This window comes from Hemibagrus wyckioides, linkage group LG06, assembly GCF_019097595.1.
Source record: "Hemibagrus wyckioides isolate EC202008001 linkage group LG06, SWU_Hwy_1.0, whole genome shotgun sequence".
Lineage (NCBI taxonomy): Eukaryota > Metazoa > Chordata > Actinopteri > Siluriformes > Bagridae > Hemibagrus > Hemibagrus wyckioides.
The window spans coordinates 44,209,459-44,233,568 of record NC_080715.1 but is presented as its reverse complement, the minus strand read 5'-3'; the positions used below and the strand labels follow the sequence as shown (position 1 = coordinate 44,233,568).

The window sequence follows — 24,110 nt, the reverse complement described above, 5'->3', positions numbered from 1 at the left end:
ATAATTTGATGATTTGTTATTTTAAACTTTATTTCTGTGTTTCACTGAAGACACATTCATGAGATAATAAAGAAGCATCAGGGAAATTATATTTATTTTGTAATTTTAATGTTTTTTTATTATTATTATTTTAATGAACAAAGGTAGGTAAAGATGGTGAAGGAATCACTCTCTTTATCTAATACTGCATTAATACATGCTTTACAATACAGCTTACATATTATTTAGTCTTCAGAATTTATTAACTTTGACTTTAAAAAACACTGATAGAGTATGAATAAAGGAATAAAAAATAACAATTGCATCAACAACAATGTGGCCTAATTTAAATTCAATAATTCTACTATGCGATATGTAACTAGCTTCTAGATAAATACTTGAGTATTTATATATATATATAGTGTGTTTGCATGGGGGAATTGGTGGCTCAAGTGGTTAAGGCTCTGGGTCGTTGACCGGAAGATCAGGGGTTCAAGCCTCAGCACCGCCAAGTTGCCACTGTTGGGCCCTTGAGCAAGGCCCTTAACCCTCTCTGCTCCAGGGGCGCCGTATCATGCTTGACCCTGCGCTCTGACCCCAACCTCCAAGGATAGGATATGCGAAGAAAGAACTTCACTGTGCTGTAATGTATATGTGACAAATAAAGGCTGTTTCATTTCATTTCATTTCATTAACTCACAAAAAATTTTGAAACGTGTAAATTTAAACTGTATTGTGTTCTATAGGAAAAAGCCCAAGACACAAAAAAGCTGAGTGTTTTTGTTTCATTCCGTAATTGTGCAACATTCAAACTGGACTGGGTTTCATGAACAGAGCCAACAAGAAAGATTGAAAAGTCACCGAACAGTGGGAATCACTGACTTTAGGCTGGAACGAATGTTACAAAGCACTGAAACTTTGGATTAGCCCAAGATAAAATGCCTGAAGCTCCTTAGAAGACGCTAGGATATGTAGCAGCTTGATGCTCCCAGAGATCTGAACCCTTTAGGCCCTCTTTCTGGCAGCCTTCTTTAGGAGATGACAATCCTCAGATCCTCACCCGAGCTGAGACTGACTCTGAGTGCACGGCCTGAGCAACCATACTGCCCTTCAGCCCTTGCCTATGGGAGCTAGGCTGGGCATGACAGCAACTGATAGATGCTCCTGGATGTGGTGAGGGATTATCTCCTTGAACACTGCCAACTGTCACTTATCCTCCTGGCACCTGTCCATGACGGTACTGACAGTATAACTGAAAGGCATTAGGGAGAAACCAAACCATCCAGAAAAAAGGACTTATCTTTGTTCTTAATGGGTGTCAGGTTGAGCCACAGATGCATCAGTGCGATGACCATTGCAGTCACAGAATAGCCGATGGCATGGGGCATTTGCTTGGTGGCATGGAGAACAAGGTCTTTGGCCCAGCAAAGCTCTGCCACTTCTGTAAGGTGTAATCCCTTACCATCACCATTACGCAAATCCACCACAGGTCAGCATGGTGGCCTGCTCCCATGTAAGCTTTACAAATAAGGGCTGAGGTAACCCTGCACAGCTTTTAAGGAGGGTTTCCTCCACAATGTGGCCAATGAGGGGGAAAGATAGCTCTCGAGCATCTTTACCACCTTTGGCAGCTCTGCATACCCATGCTCCCGAAGCCCCATTATCGTTGAGTAGTTGGACACAGGGGGGAAGTGGAGGCAAACCATCTCATGCATTTCCACAAACTAAACCTGCAAGCCCCATGATTGCAGCTGCCACACCGCCTTGTCAGATGCAAGATCTGAGCTATAAGTGCTCAAAAATAAGGCCAAGCTGGAGTGGACCTCTATATAACGCTCACAATGCAAAGATAATCTCCAAGGGTTAAAAATGTGATAGCAAAATTATATCTAGCTACATGTACAAATTCCATGATGGGACCAAATGCACTAAAGTTGGCTTAAATGTATCCTTCAAATTATTTTGTGCAAACTTGCATTAGTGCTGACTGACAGAAGTTCATTAGAACCCGTCTGTGTTTTTTTCAGCCTTCTTCACATGCATTCTTTATTACTTTTTTTTAAATTTACTTGTTTAACAATGGATATTATTTTTTTTCTCTTAACTCACACGATTAATTCTCTGACTAGTGTCTACTAGATCTTTTTTCCAACACAGCATCATATGTGTCATGATGTCACTCAAACTCGGTGAGGCGTGACCAATTTCTAAACAATAAAAGCACCAGAGCTGTTTGAGCCATAATTCCTCTTATTCCTATAATGATGTATTAAGTGCTGTATTGATGAACCTGATGGAGTTTAATCAGTCTGATCGCTGTGAGCATTTCTCCTGTCCAGAGAGATCTGTATCTCCTGCAGTTTATATCTTACTGTACGTGTGTTCAGCTGCTGTGGTTCTGCTAACAGTGTGTGGAAATCTGCTGGTCATCATCTCTGTTCTTCACTTCAAGCAGCTTCACACACCAACCAACATGCTGGTGCTCTCTCTGGCTGTGACAGATTTCCTTGTCGGTGCTTTAGTGATGCCGTCAATATTAATCTGGACAATCGAGTCATGCTGGATTTTTGGGAGAGGATTCTGCATCTGTTTTTTGTTAATTTATAGTGTCCTTACGTATTTATCTATCTATAATATCGCTCTGATTGCTGTGGATCGGTATTTGGCTCTCTCAAACCCTTTTCTCTACATGAACACAGTCACTAAGAGGACAATGTGCATTGTGGTTTATTCTAACTGGTGTATAAGTCTAGTGTATAATGCAGCACTCTGTTTTTTTGATGGAAGTTTCATGAATTTTCTCTCTTGTCCTGAAGAGTGTATTTATTTTCTGGATGAGGTTTGGGCTGTAATTGATCTTTTAGTAACATTCATATTTCCACTTTCTGTCATAATCATATTGTATACTCGAGTTTTTGTGATTGCTAAGAAACATGCCACTGCTATCAGAGAGCTTAATAATCACACACGACCTAAAACACAGAAAATCACCTCACACTCCATGAAATCTGAGAGAAAAGCAGCTAAAGTCCTCGGCATTTTAGTGTCTGTGTTTCTGATGTGTTTACTTCCATATTTTATTTATAGTTTATTAGGGAATGTTCTTGAAATGCAGGTAGACACAGTTAAGAAAGTTTTGCTCATACTTTGTCTTAATTCCACCATTAATCCAGTTATTTATGCCCTGTTTTACACATGGTTTCGGAGGTGCATTAAATTAATCATAACTCTGCAAATATTTCGAACAGACTCTGCATTAATAATAGTTGTTTCGTGAAAAGTCTTTTTTCCACTCTTTGACAATGTGATTTTTGCTCTTGTATTGTATATCCTTTAAATCCCTGCAACAAATCACCCACAAAATTGTTAAAATTGTGATGTAGACATAGATTGATATTTGTTATTTAAAACCTTATTTTCATGTTCCACTGAAGACATATTTCAGTGATTCAGTGTTTCAAATTAAAATTTTATTTGTCACATACATAATTGTACACAATATGATATGCAGTGAAATGTGAAATTCAGACTGTGCTGAGTGACTCACTCTCTTTATCTTAAACTGCATTGATATATAATTCACAATACAGTTTACATGTTACTTAACTGTAAACTGACATGTGAAATGGTGTCTCCTTCCCTTCTCAGGGAACCGGATTAAATAGGTAATCTGAGATGCCCCCTTTTGAGGAAGTTTGATGCATCAATGCCAATGCCGCCACACAACGTGAAAAGCCTGTCCCATAGGGCTGTGTGAATTAGCATGGATGACTACTGGGTGTAGGCAGAGCCGTATCAGTCTTGCTGGACTTAACTGTAAAACCAAATGAATGTGTGCAGAAAGATCTGCTATGTGAAAAGTGGCAGTGAATGCAACCCACCTTGGTGAATGAAACAGATGACAACTGCGGTGTTGTGTGTGTAGACTCATGTAAGCCACTGAGCTGCGGATGAAAGTGTTTTAGGGCTAGAAACACAGCCTTCATTTCCAGGCAATTTATGCAAATGAACAATGAGTGAACAAATGAGTTCATACTTCCCTGGTTATTGATCAAGCCAAATAATGTTGTCCATACTTAATAGTATGCGACAGTTCATAGTAATTGTTACATAGTATTATTAATGTTTACATTAATATTCCCATAAGGAATAATAGCATTTAAATATTAATATTAAGAATAGAGGACAGGCTGTATTTGCACATAAGCAGAAATCATATAGCTTTTCTCTTTGATCATATCTAGGTGAACTACAAAATATGATTGTTGTCAGAAATCGTCTGCTTTCATTCTCTAAAAGCTCAAAGGCAGAGATCTTATCATGGTGATGAAGCCTGTGTATTTTGGCAAACAGGGACCTTAAAGCTCCCAGTAATGCTGGTTATGAGCCAGTGTGTCAGGATCTAATAGACTGTACAGCTCTTCCATTCTAAACAGAGTACTGATCTGACATTGGTGAGGAGGCCTACTTGTCCCCTGCCAAATTTTCCCCAGATTTGAGACTCTACCTGTGTACCTACTGTCTCACTGAGGTCATATCATGACATAGATTTACTTACCACTGCTATGCTGATGACACTAATCAGCTGAATCTACATCATAAAACTTTTCTCTCTAGGATTTATTGTCTGGACATCCAAATAGCCACTTTGGCACAAGACACCAGATTTGGTTTTCAGCCACTCTGCATCCTGGCCTAAGTGCCCCAAGTGTTGACATTATATAGTCATATTCATTCATAGTTCCTATTTCTAATAATCATACTGTGTCATATGCATGTCTAATCACTGCCAGAAGTGAGGTTTCAATCAGCGTTATCACAGAAGGGTTGATAGTTACAGATTGAAACAATCCCTTCAGTGTAAGCAGCAGAATTACTAGCTAATATTCCAGTATACAGCATGAATCCATGAATGGGGCGCAATGTTGTATGACTTGTGAACATCTGCATGCAGTCTAATTCAGGTTTTAATTCTAAAGCCGATTGTCCAAACTACCTAAACTTCTATGCAGATAAAACATCTAGGGTCCCTAAGTTCACCACAGGCACATAAGTAATGCACCAAATAACTCAAACAAGCAGAAGTGAAGCCAGCAGACCTGCAGGTAAACCTATTTGAAAACAGCTTTACATAATAGCCAACACATCAACGCCTTGTTGATCAAACAAGCAACCAAAACTCCACCAAAAAGAGCAACAATATGTGGGCAAGATTAATTTAACTGAGGCATGGACTCTCTGTGGTTTAAAATCCCTAGACTCCCAGCTCAATGGGAACTAGTTTTCTAATCAAACAAAACCCAGTCGCACCAAATAAGAGGGTCTAGGTTAAAGAGACACATGTTTGTTGTCATATACACTGGTAAAATGGCCAGCACATTGATGATCATCACCTATATATCACAGGACCCCAGTGATGGATGGGTTTCTGCAATAGGAAGCCCTGCAACTGTACAAACCCTTGTGTGTGCTGACTTGCTGCAGCTTCAACATATTCCTGAATTTCATGTGTATCCCACAAATAATCTAATTGCTTCAGTTCTCAATGCTGGGTCCAATATGAATACAACAAATTAGTTACACAGTAACATTTCAGCATTTGACATAATGGTAGAAGACTATTGTTTAACTTCTACTGGAGACCCATAAAAGTCAGAGAGAACCTAGTGTATCCCAATACTATTGCTTCCAGGAGAAAAAGCGTTGCATAGGAAATGAAGTTTACTCATGCGATGCACACCAGCAGCTCTGGGTGTCCATTGATTAACCAGTATAGGTCAGTGTCAATGGCATACTAAGGCAAATAAAGCTTCTAGCCTCTTCTGCCACATTTAGTTGTGGCAGTGTTACACACTAGTGTAAACATGGGATTAATTGTCTGGCTAGTGTCTACAAGGACTTTTTTTCCTAACAAGGCATGACATCATATGTATTATGCTGTCACTCAAACACAGATCGGTGTGACCTATTTCTAAACTATAAAAGCACCAGAGCTGTTTGAGCCATAATTCCTCTGATTCCTTTGAATCCTTTTTACATTTAGAGCTGTGCAATAGTAGCATCCAATTTATGAGGTATTTCTTTAAACTATTTAAACTCTTTAATGATATTCTGTATTCTTGAATCTGATGGAGTTACAACTTTTTACGTTTTCTGTTAGAAATACTGTATTCATGAACCTGACGGAGTTTAATCAGTCTGATCGCTGTGAGCATTTCTCCTGTCCAGAGAGATCTGTATCTCCTGCAGTTTATATCTTACTGTACGTGTGTTCAGCTGCTGTGGTTCTGCTAACAGTGTGTGGAAATCTGCTGGTCATCATCTCTGTTCTTCACTTCAAGCAGCTTCACACACCAACCAACATGCTGGTGCTCTCTCTGGCTGTGTCGGATTTCTTTATTGGCATTTTTATGATGCTGCCATTGTTCATCTGGTCGATTGAGTCCTGCTGGATTTTTGATACAGGGTATTGCACTTGTTGGATGCTCACTTCTTTCTTTCTTGTTACTATATCCATCTATAATATCGTTTTGATCGCTGTAGATCGGTATTTGGCTCTCGCAAACCCTTTTCTCTACACAAACATGATCTCTAGAAGGACAATGTGCATTGTGGTTTACATTAACTGGTTTGTGTGGTTGGTATATAACACAGCACTCTGTTATTTCAATGGAAACTTCACTAGTTCTGTAATGTGTCCTGGAGAGTGTTTAGTCATTGTGAATGAGGTTTTGTCTGTAATCGATCTTGTAGTTTCATTTATATTTCCACTTTCTGTCATAATCATATTGTATACTCGAGTTTTTGTGATTGCTAAGAAACATGCCACTGCTATCAGAGAGCTTAATAATCACACACGACCTAAAACACAGAAAATCACCTCACACTCTGAGAGAAAAGCAGCTAAAGTCCTCGGCATTTTAGTGTCCGTGTTTCTGGTGTGTTTACTTCCATATTTTATTTACAGTTTATTAGACAATGTTATTGAACTACAGACAGAAACATTTCATTTCATCTTGATTTGTCTTAATTCTACCATTAATCCAGTTATTTATGCTCTGTTTTACCCGTGGTTCAGGAGGTGCTTTAAATTAACTATAACTCTGCAAATATTCCAGACAGACTCTGCATTAATCAATGTTCTTTCATGAAGAGCTTTTTCTCCCTACTCCTTTTGATTATGTCCCCAAATATTGCCAAAAATTTCTATTATATATGATTTAAATATATACTCAGTTAATGTCCTAGGGTAAAAACAAATCTAACAACCAGAAAGTGTGGAAAGGCCCTATTTCTTGTTTTAAAACTTCAGGTACTCCTGATTCATTGTCCCCTTCTTTTAATAACAGGAGAACAATCCATGTATTCTATTCTGTCATTTAAAAAAAATCTGTGCTTTATCAGTGTAAGTGCTATACATGCAATATTATTGATAAATGAATCAACTATATTATGGTCTCATAGTTTATACTCGTAGTTTAGTTTGCACACATTTTTATGCAATGAAACTGATTGATCAAGATTTGCTTGTGCATGACAACGTGTGTATTTCTACACAACCCTATCCATGTGTACACAGGATCCCCTGGTTGTAGATTTGTGCAAATAGCCGGTGAACTGATTATATACAGAAAAGATACACTGATAATTCTTTTCAATTATATGATGTATAACAGGGTTTTTTTTTTCTTTTCAAAAGACACTTTCCTAGGATTCCCACTATTATGGAAAAAAAAATTCATTTCATTGTCTGTACCACTTGTCTGACCTATCCTTGGGTCACGGGGAGCCTGTGCCTATCTTAGGAGTCATCAGGCATCAAGGCAGGATACACCCTTGACAGAGTGCCAACCCATCGCAGGGCACACACACTCACGCAATTTAGAGCCTTCTTAGAAGCATGTCTTTGGACTGTGGGAGGAAACCCACCAAGCACAGGGAGACCATGCAAACTCCACACACACAGTTAACAGGAGCGAGACTCAAACCCAGGATGCTGGAGGTGTGAGGCAAACGTGCTAACCACTAAACCATGATCTAGTATGTCCATGCCAAAAGGTACATTGCTGTCTATGAGGAAAATAGTGCAACGTGCGTGTTGGTTGTTGCGTAAGTCTGTTGTTGAAAAACAGGAGCCTGATTTCAATGTGTCCTCTGATTAGGCAAGGTGAACGCATCTATCTTGGATTTCAACTGACAGTAGTCTATGCACACATGCAGACCACTGTCCTTTTTTAAAATCAAAACTGTATGCAAAGTATAAGGACTACAAATTTCCCTAATAAACTGCATCTTTAGCAGTTGGTTGATATGGGCTTTTACCACCACATACTCAAAGGGGAGGTATCTGTCAGTAATGCTGCCTGACCAGAAGGCCATCAGCAAAGGAAATCTTGTGGGTGAGCAGTTTAGTTCATCCTAGATCTCCCTCATAGGCAGAGAATACTGATATTTCTGGAGCAATACCCTCACATGGTCTGCTTCATCTGATTATTACACACTTCAGCATACATGAGGGGCCTGAAAATTAACAGTAACAGTAGCAGACCTAACCTCTACAACACCTGTTAGCAAACTGACCACAAGACCATTGTCCAAAGTAAATGCTAAAATGTTATGTGGATGAAGCATAGCATCTAAGGTCCATACACTTACCACAGGCACATAAGCAGTGCCCCAAATAACTCAAACTAACACAAGGGAAGCCAGAGGGCCAGCAGGTAAACCTGCCTTAATGGGTTAAAAGAGCATGGTGGCATCTGCATATTGCCCTGAACATGTCGTGGCCACGAATTTCATGATGCCACTGGGAATACAACATGGCCACTGTATTCCCACTGGCAATACCACACACTCTGACCCTATCAGCATGACTCTCAGCAGGCTGAGTATTAACCTAGCAATAATGAAGTGCAGGAACCATTATTCTCAGAGCCTGGGATACCACAGGCAAGCAAAACACTACAGGGCTGTGCTGCACAAACATCTTTTAGTTACACCACCGGAGTAGAATCATTCCTAAAACACCAGGGACTTGGGCACACAGCCCACAAGGAGAATCCTTGACCACACTGTTGCTTGTAAAACATCAGGATATCAGCAGTTTCTGAAATAATCAAACCAGCCTCTCTGACACCAACAGCCATGCCACGGTTAAAGCCACAGAGATCAGGCTTTACCACATTCTGACGTATGATGTAACTTTAACGGAAACTCTCGATCTGAATCTGCTGGATTTTATATGTTGTGCTGATGTCATGTGATTGGCTGATTAGAGAACTGCAGGAATGTACAGGTGTTCCTATTAAACTGGGCAGTGTATGTATATACTACATATTAACCGTATATTTTCACATACTGTTTGCAGAACTAAAGCAGCTGAACACACAAAAGGGTAAGAAAAGGCCCACAGTGATCATAATGGTTAAACTCAGTGAAGTTCATGAATATAACATTTCGCTGTTTTTTCCAGAGATTAAAGTGAACTCATATACTGGAGGCTCTAATTAAAAAAAATGTTATTCTAAAGTTACTTATAGTTCAAATGACTGTAGTGGGTTTATAGTTTAGAAGCTATATACCCCCCATGATAGCAGGTTGACCCATATGAGTAGACAAAATGTCATTGGAACAAAAGGCATAGTAGTGTGGTAGCAAGTCTGTACTCTGACTTGAAATGATTAACAAACTATACACGGACACAAGGGTGCGAGTCAAAGCACAAAGAGATAAGAAAGGAATTTTTATTTTGCTGTGGCAAAAGGCGTCTCAAACACAGTGCAATGAGATTACACAGCGGAAAGGCGAGGCCCACTTTCACGGGTCCCCCTTATATAGGACTTTTAGGTGCATTCTAAACTAAATGTATACGTGACCAACAGCACGAAACTCTCGCAGAATGGTATATCCGACTTTCATAAAAGGAGCTATAGCATATAGAAAGTCGAGATGTATGATGTTCTTGCATTCCACAAGTAGAGTCACTGTTGGTACTGACAGCCACCTGGCTAATATCGTCTTCTCCACACACACCAGAGTTCCTAAAGGGTTACTTGTTCATCTATGTTACTTGTTAAAATTTCCACTACAGTAGGTAAAGTGTTTTTATTCAAATTTCCATGTAGCAAAGCAATAACTACTGTATTTGTTGTGATGAAACGAGCTGTCTAGATTTGCCCCAGGATCATTTTTCAAATAATGTTGCTAAACTGGCTGTACTCTATTCATCTTTGTTTTCTTTAGCCTTCTTTATTCATTTTTTAATTGTACTTGTTTAACAATGGACGTTGTTTATTTTTGTGTTTCACACTTTCTTTTCACCAGTGTACACAGGATTAGTTATCTAGCTAGTGTCTACTAGGTCTTTTTTTTTTTTTTTCCAGCACGGCATGACATCATCTGTATCATGGTGTCACTCAAACTCAGCGAGGCGTGACCAATTTCTAAACTATAAAAGCAGCAGAGCTGTTTGAGCCATTATTTCTTTTTTTATTATGACTTTTTATATTTAGGATAGGATTAGGATTGTGCACTGGTACCATACAATATATGCGGTATTTCTTTAAACTCTGTAGATATTAACAAAATTTTTTATTGATGAACCTGACAGAGTTTAATCAGTCTGATCGCTGTGAGCATTTCTCCTGTCCAGAGAGATCTGTATCTCCTGCAGTTTATATCTTACTGTACGTGTGTTCAGCTGCTGTGGTTCTGCTAACAGTGTGTGGAAATCTGCTGGTCATCATCTCTGTTCTTCACTTCAAGCAGCTTCACACACCAACCAACATGCTGGTGCTCTCTCTGGCCGTGTCGGATTTCCTTGTCGGTGGTTTTGTAATGCCGTCGATGTTAATCTGGATGATCGAATCATGCTGGATTTTTGGGAAAGGTTACTGTATCATTTTTTGGTTGATTGCTGCTTTCCTCATAATCGTATCAATCTATAATATCGCTTTGATTGCTGTGGATCGCTATTTGGCTCTCTCAAACCCCCTTTTCTACATAAACAGAGTCTCTGTGAGGATCACTCATATTATAATTGTTTTTGACTGGTGTCTGGTGGTGGCCTATATCTTACTACTCATGTATTTCAATGAAAACTTTATTAATTTTCAAATGTGTCCTGGAGAGTGTTTCCTCTATGTGAATGAGGTTTGGTTTGTTATTGACAATATATATTCATTTATATTTCCACTTTCTGTCATAATCATATTGTATACTCGAGTTTTTGTGATTGCTAAGAAACATGCCACTGCTATCAGAGAGCTTAATAATCACACACGGCCTAAAACACAGAAAATCACCTCACACTCCATGAAATCTGAGAGAAAAGCAGCTAAAGTCCTCGGCATTTTAGTGTCTGTGTTTCTGATGTGTTTACTTCCATATTTTATTTACAGCTTAATGGGTTATGTTATTGAAATACAGACAGAAACATTTCAGAAAGTCACAATCTTGGTTTGTCTTAATTCCACCATTAATCCAGTTATTTATGCTCTGTTTTACCCGTGGTTTAGGAGGTGCATTAAATTAATCATAAATCTGCAAATATTTCAGACTGACTCTGCATTAATCAATGTTCTTTCATGAAGCCTGTTTTTCCCCAGACCTTCTGATGATGTCCCCAAATATTACTATTTTACTAGATGGCATTCAACATTTACTCAATTAATGTCCTAGGGGAAAAACTTCCAAACAAATCTTACAACCAGAGAGCATGAAAATGTCCTAATTCTCATTATAAAACTTCAGGTACTCCTGATGCATTGTTCAGGTTAGTTAATAACAGAAGCACAATCCATGTACTCTGTTTTAAATCTGTGCTTCCTTGGTGTAGCTACTATACATGTATTATTAAGAATAAATTTATAAGTGATTTTACTGTCTCATAGTTTAATTTACACACATTTCTATGCAATGAACCTGATTTATCAAGCTTTGCTCATACATGACAATGTGTGTATATTTCCACACACCCCTCTTCATGTGTAAACTGATTATAAAGGATACACTGACAATTATTGAAGTTTGCTGACTTTCTTAGTAGATGCTATGATGTATAACAAAACAGTGTTATACTTTTATATACGTTATACTTTTATATACTTTTATATACGTTTGTTTACGTTTGTTTTTCAAACGACAGGATTCTCACAATGATGGCAAAAGTATACCTAGGCCTATGAATTGACCTATGAATATGAAATGTGTCTCTTAAACATATCAAGTTCTGACTTACAGAAGTTCATTATAATCCCACATGGCATACAGAAATGACAGCTTTACCTTAAAAGTAAAAATTCTGTTCGATTTCATTTTATTTGTATAGCGCCTTTAACAAAGATCATTGTCTCAAAGCAGCTTTACATAAGAAACAACATAAGAAACAACAAACATACAAATAGACAAACAGTCCTAGATGTTATCCCAAGTGAGCAAGCCTGAGGCGACTGAGGCGACTGTGGCAAGGAAAAACTCCCTTAGATGGTATGAGGAAGAAACCTTGAGAGGAACCAAACCCAAAAGGGAACCCATCCTTATTTGGGAGACAACAGATAGTGTGATATGAACAATGTCCTTTCTGCATTTATGTGGTCAATTGTTTGATGCAGATACAGCATGTGTAGAATGTTATATAAATTAATAAGGATGTTGTTGTCATTCACATAAGGTTGGCAGCCTTGCTTTGAATACCCCAGTCCTCACAAAGCAGAACCCAGCTGGAGCTGGTCCATCTCTGGATGCCACTGGAGCCGGCACAATCTCTGTATGCCTCGGGATGGGTAGAAGAAGGGAAACAAATGGAAACTAATTAGCGTTCATAATATTAGCAGCATTAGATGATAATGTGCATTTAATCAGATGTACTGGCGCACAAGGTTATGGGATGTATTAAATGTATGCCAGGCTAAAGAAATATGCTTTTAATCTACATTTAAACTGGGAGACTGTGTCTGAGCCCCGAACACTGTCAGGAAGACTATTACAAAGTTTAGGAGCTAAATACGAAAATGCTGTACCTCCTTTTGTAAACTTTGATATTCTACTAGAACTACTAGAAGTCCAGAGTTTTGTGATCTTAAAGAGCGTGGTGGATTGTAACGGGTTAGAAGACTGGAGAGATAGGTGGGAGCTAAACCATTTCGAGCGTTAAACATAGTTTATAGTCAGCTTAACAGGTAGCCAGTGCAAAGATGATAATATTGGGGTTATATGTTCATATTTTCTTGACCTGGTAAGAACTCTGGTGGCTGCATTCTGAACTAATTGTAGCTTGTTTATTGAAGATGCAGGACAAACACCTAGTAATGCATTACAGTAGTCCAGTCTCGAGGTCATGAAAGCATAAACTAGCTTTTCTGCATCAGATACAAATAAAATGCTCCGAAGCTTGGCAACCACCACCTTGTGGAGGAGCGTCGCCTTCCCACATGACTCTGTGCAAACTCCTCTGAGAGTGATGGCCAAAGAGACCCTGTTCTTTGTAATCGCCTCCCCAAAGAATCCCCTCATCCTGTGTTTACCTTGGCTTCAATATCACGATCCTCAAATCGACTGGAATGAAAGGGGGCAGACCCGTTGGTCTCCGTTCTGCATGGCTCACTGCTTAAAAAGTGTTCTCACATGACATGATTGTGCCATAGAGTTGCTACTGAATGCCATGGCGCTGAAATGTGAAGTATACCCTTTTGCTGCCCGAGTCCCAGGCTATGGATGAGTACATCAAAGAATTCCTCGCTGCTGGCTACATCTGACCTGCCACTGCTATCAGAGATCTTAATAATCACACGCGACCTAAAACACAGAAAATCACCTCACACTCCATGAAATCTGAGAGAAAAGCAGCTGAAGTCCTCGGCATTTTAATGTCTGTGTTTCTGATGTGTTTACTTCCATATTTTATTTACAGTTTATTAGGTGATGTTATTGAACTATACAAACCCTATAAAACTATATAAAACAAACTATATAAAATCTTAATCTTGGTTTGTTTTAATTCCACAATTCATGCTCTGTTTTACCTGTGGTTTAGGAGGTGCTTTAAATTAACCATAACTTTAATCAGTTAATGTCCTAGTGAAAATCATCCTAACAAATCTAACAGCCAAAGAGTGTGGAAAGGTCCTAATTCTTGTTTTAAAACTTCAGGAACTCCTGTTCAGGTCTTTTAATAACAGGAGCATAATCCATGTACTCTTTTTTGTCATTATAAATAAATCTATGCTATATATTATCTATATTTTATATAACTGTTACACATGTAATATTAATAAATAAATTAATAAATTATTTCATGCTCTCATAGTTTAATACTCATAGTTTATTTTACACACATTTCTATGCAATGAACCTGATTCATCAAGATTTGCTCGGGCATTACAATGTGTGTATATTTCCACACACCCCTCTCCATGTGTGCACAGGATCCTCTGGTGGTGGAAAAATGTAAATAGCAGGTAAAGTGATTATATACAGACAGGATACACTGATAATTCTAGAAGCTTGCTAACTTTCTTAGTAGATGCTATGGTGTATAACAAAACAGGGTGGCAAACTGCCATCTACGAGGTAAAACAGATTGTGTGAGAAGAAGTGTGTGTTGGTTGTTTTTAGTTATTTACATGCATTGTGCATAACAAGGCAACATGTACAGTGGCTCACATTATCACTGTTTCAGTTAGATTGTGCAAATCGACAGAGTTCCATCTTCCCTGATGACTGACCAAGCCAAATTCTGTTGTCCATACCTAATAGGTTGTGACACTTTATTTTAATTCATGGTAATATTAATGTTTATGTTAATATTCCCATTACAGGTAATAGAGTTCCTGCTTTGTCTTTGAGAATATTAATAGCAGAGTAGAGGACATGCTGTATTTGCACAGAAGCAGAAATCATGTAGCTTTTCTCCATGATCTTATCTTGGTGAACTTCTAAATATGAGTGTTGTAAGAAATCATGTCTATGCTCAAAGTGTTGAAAGAGTGATGGACAGAGATGTCATCATGATAAAGCTTGTGTTTTTTGGTAAACTTTATCTACATAACAAAAGTTTTTTTTAAATCTTGCTATAATCCCATTAATGCTGGATATGGTCCAGGGTTTCAAGACCTTATGGACTGTCCAACTCATTCTCAAATGATTTGCCATCGGTGAGGAGGCCTACCAGATTTTTCCTTTCATACTCGACCTCTGTACCTACTGTCCCAGTGAGGTCATATATTAACATGGACATGATAGAGATCCTTTCCTGGACCCTCAACACAACCTGCCTAGGATGCAAAACATCCTGGAAAGTTTTTCCAGCCCAGAATTATCCCTTATGCTCTGTGCTCAAAGGAAGCTGAAGTTGAATTGGCTCAATTACTCAAGTGCTGTCACCTGTACAGTATGGCAAATGGGCACCTCCAATATGGTGGTGAATATTAATTAGTCGTGCCCTTTTGTGGTGATTTTAAAACAACTATAAACCCTTTTCTCTAAGTTGAACATTATCCAATAAATCTTTTGGCACCCAGGGAAGGAGAGCAATGCATCATTAACCTAAAATTACCCCATACTTATTTGCAGATGCAAGTTGATGACACTACTCAGAAAAGTCTCCTCTGTTATAATCATCTTCTATTCAGGATCACCTCAGTGCCAGCCCTCTTTTAGAGGGACCAGATACCGGAAGTGCTGCTCAATACCCCTCTCCACCCACTCTGACTCACCAGCCCAGCTTTCCTGAAAAAGCCTGAGGAGTCAAAGACAGCATCATCACCCACGTTCTGCTTAATACCAACACAAGACGATACAAGCCATTTTAAATTAGCTCGGACCCATCACAATTTGACCCTTGACCCAGATCCTTACACATGCCCATTTTTACTGCTTCCACTTTGAGAACTCACTATTCACTTGCTGCTTAATGGAGATCACACCTCTTAACAGCTGTTACTGTAACAAGAAAATGAATGTTTATTAATATTATGGCTGATTAGTATCTGAACTAAGTATCTAACCTAAAAAAAAATGATAATACAAAAATAATACTGACAAAAAAAAATAGTCACCAGAGACAGAGTGACCCAAACTTGCTTATTCTCATTTAACATTTTCCATGTACCCTTAAAGGAATCAAAGGAATCCCATCTCATAAGTCCAGTCATGAGCAAATAATATGGAGGTAACATTCTGTAGATATTTAGTTAAGTCCTTTTGTTCCAACAAGCCATGACATAATCTGTTACAGTCATTCAAATTAGGGAGGTGTGTCTAATTTCTCAACTATAAAATCACCAGAGCCGCTGATCCATAAGTCATTCGAATATATGACTTTTTACATTTTCTAATTTTCTTTCAACTTTGTAGACATTAGAAAAATGATGTATTGATGAACCTGACAGAGTTTAATCAGTCTGACCGCTGTGAGCATTTCTCCTGTCCAGAGAGATCTGTATCTCCTGCAGTTTATATCTTACTGTACGTGTGTTCAGCTGCTGTGGTTCTGCTAACAGTGTGTGGAAATCTGCTGGTCATCATCTCTGTTCTTCACTTCAAGCAGCTTCACACACCAACTAACATGCTGGTGCTCTCTCTGGCCGTGTCAGATTTCCTTGTCGGTGCTTTTGTGATGCCGTCAATGTTAATCTGGACGATTGAGTCATGCTGGATTTTTGGGAGAGATTTCTGCACTGTTTTTTGGTTGATTGCTGGTTTCCTCACAATCTTATCAGTCTATAATATCGCTCTGATTGCTGTGGATCGGTATTTGGCTCTCTCAAACCCCTTTCTCTACATGAACAGAGTCTCTGTGAGGATCACTCGTGTTGTAATTGTTTTTTACTGGTGTATGGTGGTGGTCTATAATGTAGCACTCATGTATTTCAATGGAAGCTTTATGAAATTTCGATTGTGTCCTGGAGAGTGTTATTTCTTTCTGAATGAGGTTTGGTCTGTAATTGATCTTGTATTTTCATTTATATTTCCCCTCTCTCTTATAATCATATTGTATACTCTAGTTTTTGTTATTGCTAAGAAACATGCCACTGCTATCAGAGAGCTTAATAATCACACACGGCCTAAAACACAGAAAATCACCTCACACTCCATGAAATCCGAGAGAAAAGCAGCTAAAGTCCTCGGCATTTTAGTGTCTGTGTTTCTGATGTGTTTACTTCCATATTTTATTTACAGTTTATTAGGTGATGTTATTGATCTACAGACAGAAACTTTTCAAGGATTCTCAATCTTAGTTTATCTTAACTCCACCATTAATCCAGTTATTTATGCTCTGTTTTACCCGTGGTTTAGGAGGTGCTTTAAATTAATTGTTACTCTGAAAATATTTCGAACAGATTCTGCATTAATCAATGTTCTATCATGAAAGGTCTTCACTCCTTCTGATATTGTGCCTACAGTTAATGTTGCTGTTATATATGTATAACTTAATCATCTATAACAAATCAAATTTCAACACCAATATAAACTTTGACTGATGTATTTATTCAACGCTACTGTTTAAAGGCCTTGCTCAAGGTGCATTAGTAGGTCCCAAGACTCTTTAGTACAGCAGTGAAGAAAAGCCTGTTCTGTGAATAGCCTTTTTAAGTCGTTAAGTGGTCGCTGTAGTAATGGGGCTGTGGCAAATTTTTTGTGATGTTTAAGATGCTTCGGCTTACAAAAGCAATAAATATAAATGAAGTATTCTATATATACAAAAAGAATACAAATGTACAACAAAGGTGCTAGGGAACTAGCAATTAGGAACTGAAAACATATTGCACAGAATATGATATTGCACAAGGTACTATATTAACATTCATTGTAATTATTGTGAAATTGTGATAGTGCATATAATTACACAGTGATACAGTCAGTGTTGATTGTGTCAGCTCTGCTCCCTACTGAAAGGTGATTAGTTATAGAGTTTGATGGCCACTGGTAGGAAAGACCTTCAGTGGTCTCAGTCCATGGCTGAATGTGTTCTGGTAGGACTCCATTGTCACATGCAGGGGGTATGACGCATTATCAAGGATACTGAGAAGTTTCCTCAGCATTCTCGTCAAATACACTTCAACCAGAGACTGTAGCTCCAGTCTCCAAGCTTGTTGAGTCTGTTGGCATCGGCCACCTTTACCCTGCTACCCCAGCACACTACAGCATAGACAATGACGCTGGCTACCCCTAAGTGGTAGAACATCAGCATCATGTTTCTGCAGAGATTAAAGGACCTGAGTCTCCTGAGGTACAGGTAACTCTGACCTTATATGTTTTTATGCACAAATTTCAATTTGAGAGGTTTAAGTCTCTCAATAGTAACTACTAGATTTAAGCGCTTCATCTTGGCTCTTGAAAATGAAATAATTGCTGCAATTTGATCTAGGCCTTCACACTCACCATAGGGGAAAGAATATGGCCAAAGTATTTCAACACATGAGAAACTAAGTGCAGTGCATTTGGTGTCACCTTATGGCCATTAATCTGCTGGATAACAGAGTAAATGCAGTGTGTCTTCACCACACTTATTTATTTTAGTGAATGATTAGAGATCATCAATATACTTAATCAATACACTTCCAAGTTTAAGGCAGAAACACTCAAGGTTTACAGGAATCCTGAAAAAGGCCATAGCTAGATCACTGTCTGAAAATCAGGCCCAATTTTCGATAGTCAAGATAATATATTACTTTTTTTAAGCATTATATTGGTATGGGTAAAAGCACAATCATTTTCTAGCCTCAGATCTTGTACAAAATGCCACATCCCTGAAGACCTTAAGACAGGAAGTATAGTGTTATATCCTGAGGAGGCCTCACATAAGATCATAAGGTTTTGCTCCCTTCATCACTCTTATGTCAAACTCATCCTTTGCCCAAATACACTTTGAGAATTTCATGTAGGCTCAGCAGTTTTTATCATGTTTTATATAATTATTAGCACTCTGATAGCCATTGCAAGATTTTTTATTAACACACAAAATACCTCACACTTGAAATGTGAGAGAAAAGCAGCTAAGGTCCTCTGCCTCTGTCATTCTGAGAATGTTTACTTACAATAACCAAAGAAACATCAAATAAAAAAAATAAATGCTTAAAGTTTACTGAATCCTAGTCCAGTCAAAATCACATGAGATGGAGGAAATATTCTGTAAATATTTAATTTAGGTGTTTTATTTTTTTACAACAAGCCATGACATCATATCTATCATACTGTCACTTAAATTATGGAGGCGTGACTAATTTCTCAACTATAAAATCACCAGAGCTCCTGAGCCATAAGTCATTAGATTATGACTTTTTACATTTTCTGATAGAAATGCTGCATTGATGAACCTGACGGAGTTTAATCAGTCTGATCGCTGTGAGCATTTCTCCTGTCCAGAGAGATCTGTATCTCCTGCAGTTTATATCTTACTGTACGTGTGTTCAGCTGCTGTGGTTCTGCTAACAGTGTGTGGAAATCTGCTGGTCATCATCTCTGTTCTTCACTTCAAGCAGCTTCACACACCAACCAACATGCTGGTGCTCTCTCTGGCTGTGTCGGATTTCCTTGTCGGTGCTTTTGTGATGCCGTCAATGTTAATCTGGATGATTGAGACATGCTGGATTTTTGGGAGAGATTTCTGCACTGTTTTTTGGTTGATGGCTGGTTTCCTCACAATCTTATCAGTCTATAATATCGCTCTGATTTCTGTGGATAGGTATTTGGCTCTCTCAAACCCCTTTCTCTACATGAACAGAGTCTCTGTGAGGATCACTCGTGTTGTAATTATTTTTTACTGGTGTGTGGTGGTGGTCTATAATGTAGCACTCACATATTTCAGTGGAAGCTTTATGAAATTTCGATTGTGTCCTGGAGAGTGTTATTTCTTTCTGAATGAGGTTTGGACCATAATTGATCTCATATATTCATTTATATTTCCACTTTCTGTAATAATCATATTGTATACTCTAGTGTTTGTGATTGCTAAGAAACATGCCACTGCTATCAGAGAGCTTAATAATCACACACGGCCTAAAACACAGAAAATCACCTCACACTCCATGAAATCTGAGAGAAAAGCAGCTAAAGTCCTCGGCATTTTAGTGTCTGTGTTTCTGGTGTGTTTACTTCCATATTATATTTATAGTTTATTAGGTGATGTTACTGAACTACAGACAGAAACTTTTCAGAATCTTCTGATCATCATTTGTCTTAATTCCACCATTAATCCAGTTATTTATGCTCTGTTTTACCCGTGGTTCAGAAGGTGTGTTAAATTAACTGTGAATCTACAAATATTCCAGACAGATTCTGCATTATTTAATGTTCTTTCGTGAAAAGCCTTTCACACATTCTGATAATTTGTCCAAATCTTGCAATTATATTATTAGAATTTCATCTATTATAAAAAATATTTTTAAAAAAATTCACTATAATGTATAATGTGCTGTACTATATGTAGAAGGTGGGAAATATATTTGCTACAAAATCTTAAAATACGGATTAAATAATAAAAAATATGAGATATTTTCAGGGGGAAATCATGAATTCTACATATTAACATGCAGTGAGCCAAAGACCATCAGATTTTCACAAAATAAATAAGATATTAATGTGCAGATATTTGTGTAGTGATTATTACTTTTAATTTCCCTAAAAAAGGTGTCAGATTACAGGAGGCTGAAACAGATGCAGTTCCAAAACTCATACTGGCTTAATGATGTAGTGATGGTGCACTGGTAAACCTTGCTCTTCTACCCTTTTACATACACTTAATGTTGTGCAAGATGCTAGAGAACCTTGTAGGCCTGGAGCTTATGGATTTCCTGGAAAGGGGCGCATACCAGAATATAACCAATGTAGGAAATGACAATTATCCAGCATGTCTGTCAGGACATCATTAATGAAGCTCTAGAAGACTGAGGGGGCAATTGAGTGTCCACTTTGTAGCGATACTGCTGCCGCAAAAATTTAACGTTTGTGACGTTTAGATATTTCTATTCACAGGTTAAGATGTGAAAATGTAAACTGCATTCTCTTCTTCAGCTCCAAAACAGTGAATCTGTAAGACAAGTCATTGACTTTAGAAAGGATAACATTATAATTAATAGAGAGACTAATCAGACATTATTAGTGCAAAAGAATAATGTATACTGTACATAAATACACTGGCTCTAAATGAAGTGGTTGTTAGCACATGTCGGTATGGCAGGGTTGGACATGAGACAGAGTTCTAGTTTCAGTGGTTTTAATAAAAGTTCAGTGAAATCACAGTCACAGTAGTAAGGACAAAATCCAGCAGGTAAAGTCAATGATATGGTGGCATTAAACACAGAGTCAAAATAACCACAATTTGAGGAAGCAGAAAGCATTTAGAACATACACAACAAACAAACAACAACACACAAATAACATCTGTAATCAAACTGTATCAAATCCAAAGGAACAGGTAAAAGAGTAGTCAAATACAGTCCAAAAGTCTGCAATCAGGTGAACAGAATATCAAAGGCAAAAAAAATAAATAAATAACAAACAGGATCAGAATCAGAAGCACAAAACAGATCAAAAGTCAGGGTGACTACAACAGTGCACATAGCAAACTTAGAAGACCATCTGACGAGGAGGAATCTATTTAAAGGCTGTTTATGGAATAGAGAGCAGAAAACATTGAATGATGGGTGAATGCATAGGTCCTTGGGGTGCTTGAGCCATACAGGCACAGGGTTGAGCACCTTGGAGATGGGGCAAAACCTTGGTTGGACAAATCTTGGTAGGACAACCAGACTTTGGCCCACACAATAAGGTGGTGCCTTAGGGTTAGGGTTGAGGCACTGAGCCTAGGCTGTTAGCCCACTTGGCATAGCTCCTGTAGCTCCTGAGTAGCATATGGCAGACATTCATTCAGGTGCAAGGACACCCCATAACCGGGCCATGCAAGCTTCCAATTCCTGACTGGTGAACCAAAGGAGCTGGTGCCCATATGGTGCTTGGAGGTGTAGCGTCTCCAGGTCGGCTCACTTGCTCATGGGGTCCGTTGCATCCTTCTCAAAAACTCAATTAACTATTACACAGCTCATAACTGAGCTATCACTACGTATAGTCATTTTATTATTCCTCAACTGACATGCTGTAACTCATGAGATCCAGGTTCCGGGATGTCTGATGGCTCTGGATAGCCAATGACCCCCCCAACGAGACTGGAGACAAAGGAGGTATTCTACTGCCATGAATGTTGAAGTTCTGCAGACCATCAGTACTGATAGCCCAGCCTCACACCCCTGGAACTTCCCATCAACTTGTGACCTTAACATGCAAATCACCCTGCACCTAGCGGTTTTACTGCCGTTAAAAGTCAACAAGAATTCCCTAATCTAAACCAAATCAATGCCTTGACCGGGGGGATGACCAAAGTTCTGACTGAAGACACACACACCCACACACACACATACACACACACACACCCAAAGCGTCTGGAAACGCTCATCCTGACCCCCACACACACACATAAGGAGAGTTCCTTGAATCAAGTTTCAATAAAACAATAGTAAAACCCTACCTGACCCATGCCTAACACACCTGTATATGTATTCCCCTTTTGCCTTTATACTTTTATGGTTGTATTACCACTCATGACCTGTTGTTCTGTGTTTTCATGAAATAGAACGTTTTATAAGATAAGAATGTATGTTTTAATTGCCTATACCCAGTTTCCTTTCCTCTCATACTGTTTCTTTCGTATCTACTATCAAAATGATCCGCTTTTACTTTTATAAGCAATAGTGTAGGCCATGTGGTCATCCAAGTACATAACATGAGCCTACGTTACTTTAATTGAAACTTTATCCATTCCTGACTTCACCATAAAGTATGCAAATGAGTGACAGAGTGGAGACAAAGAAACCTTTCCCTCCAAAAGTTTCAGGTATTGGATTGGTCACTCTGAAAAACTGGGCATGACCAAGGGATCAATAAAAACCCTAAGCACCCATCTATCGTAGCTTTTTTAGCTCGGCTTTTGTTGCTCAGCTTTTTGCTCTGCTCAGCTCGGCTTGGCCCCATGGTGGCCAACCCCCTCTCCACTCTGCGGTCGGGGGGGCCCCCGTGCGCCTTTTCTTCCCGGCACGATCTCTTCTATCGTCGCCCGACTCGACTCTGATCTTTCTTCGGGACAAGACTTTCACTTTCTCCTGAGACTTTGCCGGCAGCTTCAATCGAAGAACTTTGTTTGCACCACCAAAACCTTTTTCGTTCCAGCAGAATCTCTGAGGAGATTTGAATCTCCGAACCTCCTTGATCCACTACATCAGGACGCTTGTCAACGAACCAATGCAAGTAAAAGTTACTAATTATTTTAGATCCGCAATTTTAAGCTGAAGCCCTTTTATTAAGGCGAATCCTAATTACCTTGACGATTCTCACACGTGGTAACCAAAACTCGATCTGAAACTTGCCATATTTGATATCTTCTCTAGTTCCTTATCTCTTTCTCTCTCTCTCGTTCTGCTTTCCTCAGTATTCTCTTCCTCACTCTCTATCTCTCTTTACCTCCTTATTCTCTTTCTATAGGTCTTATTCTGTCTTGTATGTTGTGTGTCGTAGTTAGTATGTGTTGTGTGTTTTTGTTTTATTAAATGCATTTTATTCACGAGTCTCTGTGCTTTGCTCACAATTTCGGGGTCCCTGAACATTGCTCTTGCTACGTACTAAATTACAGCTAGTACTTTACAAAGTAGTCATTCTTTCTTGGCCAGGAAGATAACTTTTCACGGAATTAATAAATAATTATACGGTCTGTTCGCTGGACAAACAAATCAAATAGTTGTGTTATTGATTCTCTGACAGTTAGTTCTAAAACCCCCATTTGAATATTTATAATTAATTATAACCAGTTATAATTACACTTAAATATTTAAATGTTGAGCTAAATTCGCTACAGAGGTACAAGAGTCCAGTGGTGGCAGAGGGCAGGGAACTGTGGGCATATTCAATCCACACCAGACTGGTAGACCAGAAAGCCTGGTCTTCAGTGCATAGGATATGAAGCCCTGTCTCCAGCTCTTGGTTGAGTCTTTGTATCTGGCCATTTAAAGGTGAAAGTGAGATGAACAGCTAACAGAGGTGCCCAATAGATGACAGAACTCCTTACAGAATTTGGCTGTGAATTG

The 24,110-nt window shown here is 38.7% G+C and overlaps 6 protein-coding genes across 7 annotated transcripts in view; all 6 read left to right on the top strand.

Annotated features, from left to right (window-relative positions):
- The window catches only part of LOC131354587 (trace amine-associated receptor 6-like), a 181,287-nt gene that overhangs the window by 111,069 nt on the left and 46,108 nt on the right, over nt 1–24,110 (top strand). The window lies entirely within an intron of this gene.
- LOC131354597 (trace amine-associated receptor 6-like) lies at nt 2,264–3,256 on the top strand. The gene has a single exon (XM_058392451.1). It carries the CDS (start codon nt 2,264–2,266, stop codon nt 3,254–3,256), a length of 993 nt encoding a protein of 330 aa, XP_058248434.1.
- On the top strand, nt 6,153–7,130 carry LOC131354604 (trace amine-associated receptor 13c-like). The gene has a single exon (XM_058392459.1). The coding sequence runs from the start codon at nt 6,153–6,155 to the stop codon at nt 7,128–7,130; it is 978 nt and encodes a 325-aa protein (XP_058248442.1).
- Nucleotides 10,576–11,896, top strand: LOC131354591 (trace amine-associated receptor 13c-like). The gene has a single exon (XM_058392444.1). The coding sequence runs from the start codon at nt 10,576–10,578 to the stop codon at nt 11,566–11,568; it is 993 nt and encodes a 330-aa protein (XP_058248427.1). The 3' UTR covers nt 11,569–11,896.
- Nucleotides 16,355–17,347, top strand: LOC131354592 (trace amine-associated receptor 13c-like). The gene has a single exon (XM_058392446.1). The coding sequence runs from the start codon at nt 16,355–16,357 to the stop codon at nt 17,345–17,347; it is 993 nt and encodes a 330-aa protein (XP_058248429.1).
- LOC131354594 (trace amine-associated receptor 13c-like) lies at nt 19,290–20,282 on the top strand. The gene has a single exon (XM_058392448.1). The coding sequence runs from the start codon at nt 19,290–19,292 to the stop codon at nt 20,280–20,282; it is 993 nt and encodes a 330-aa protein (XP_058248431.1).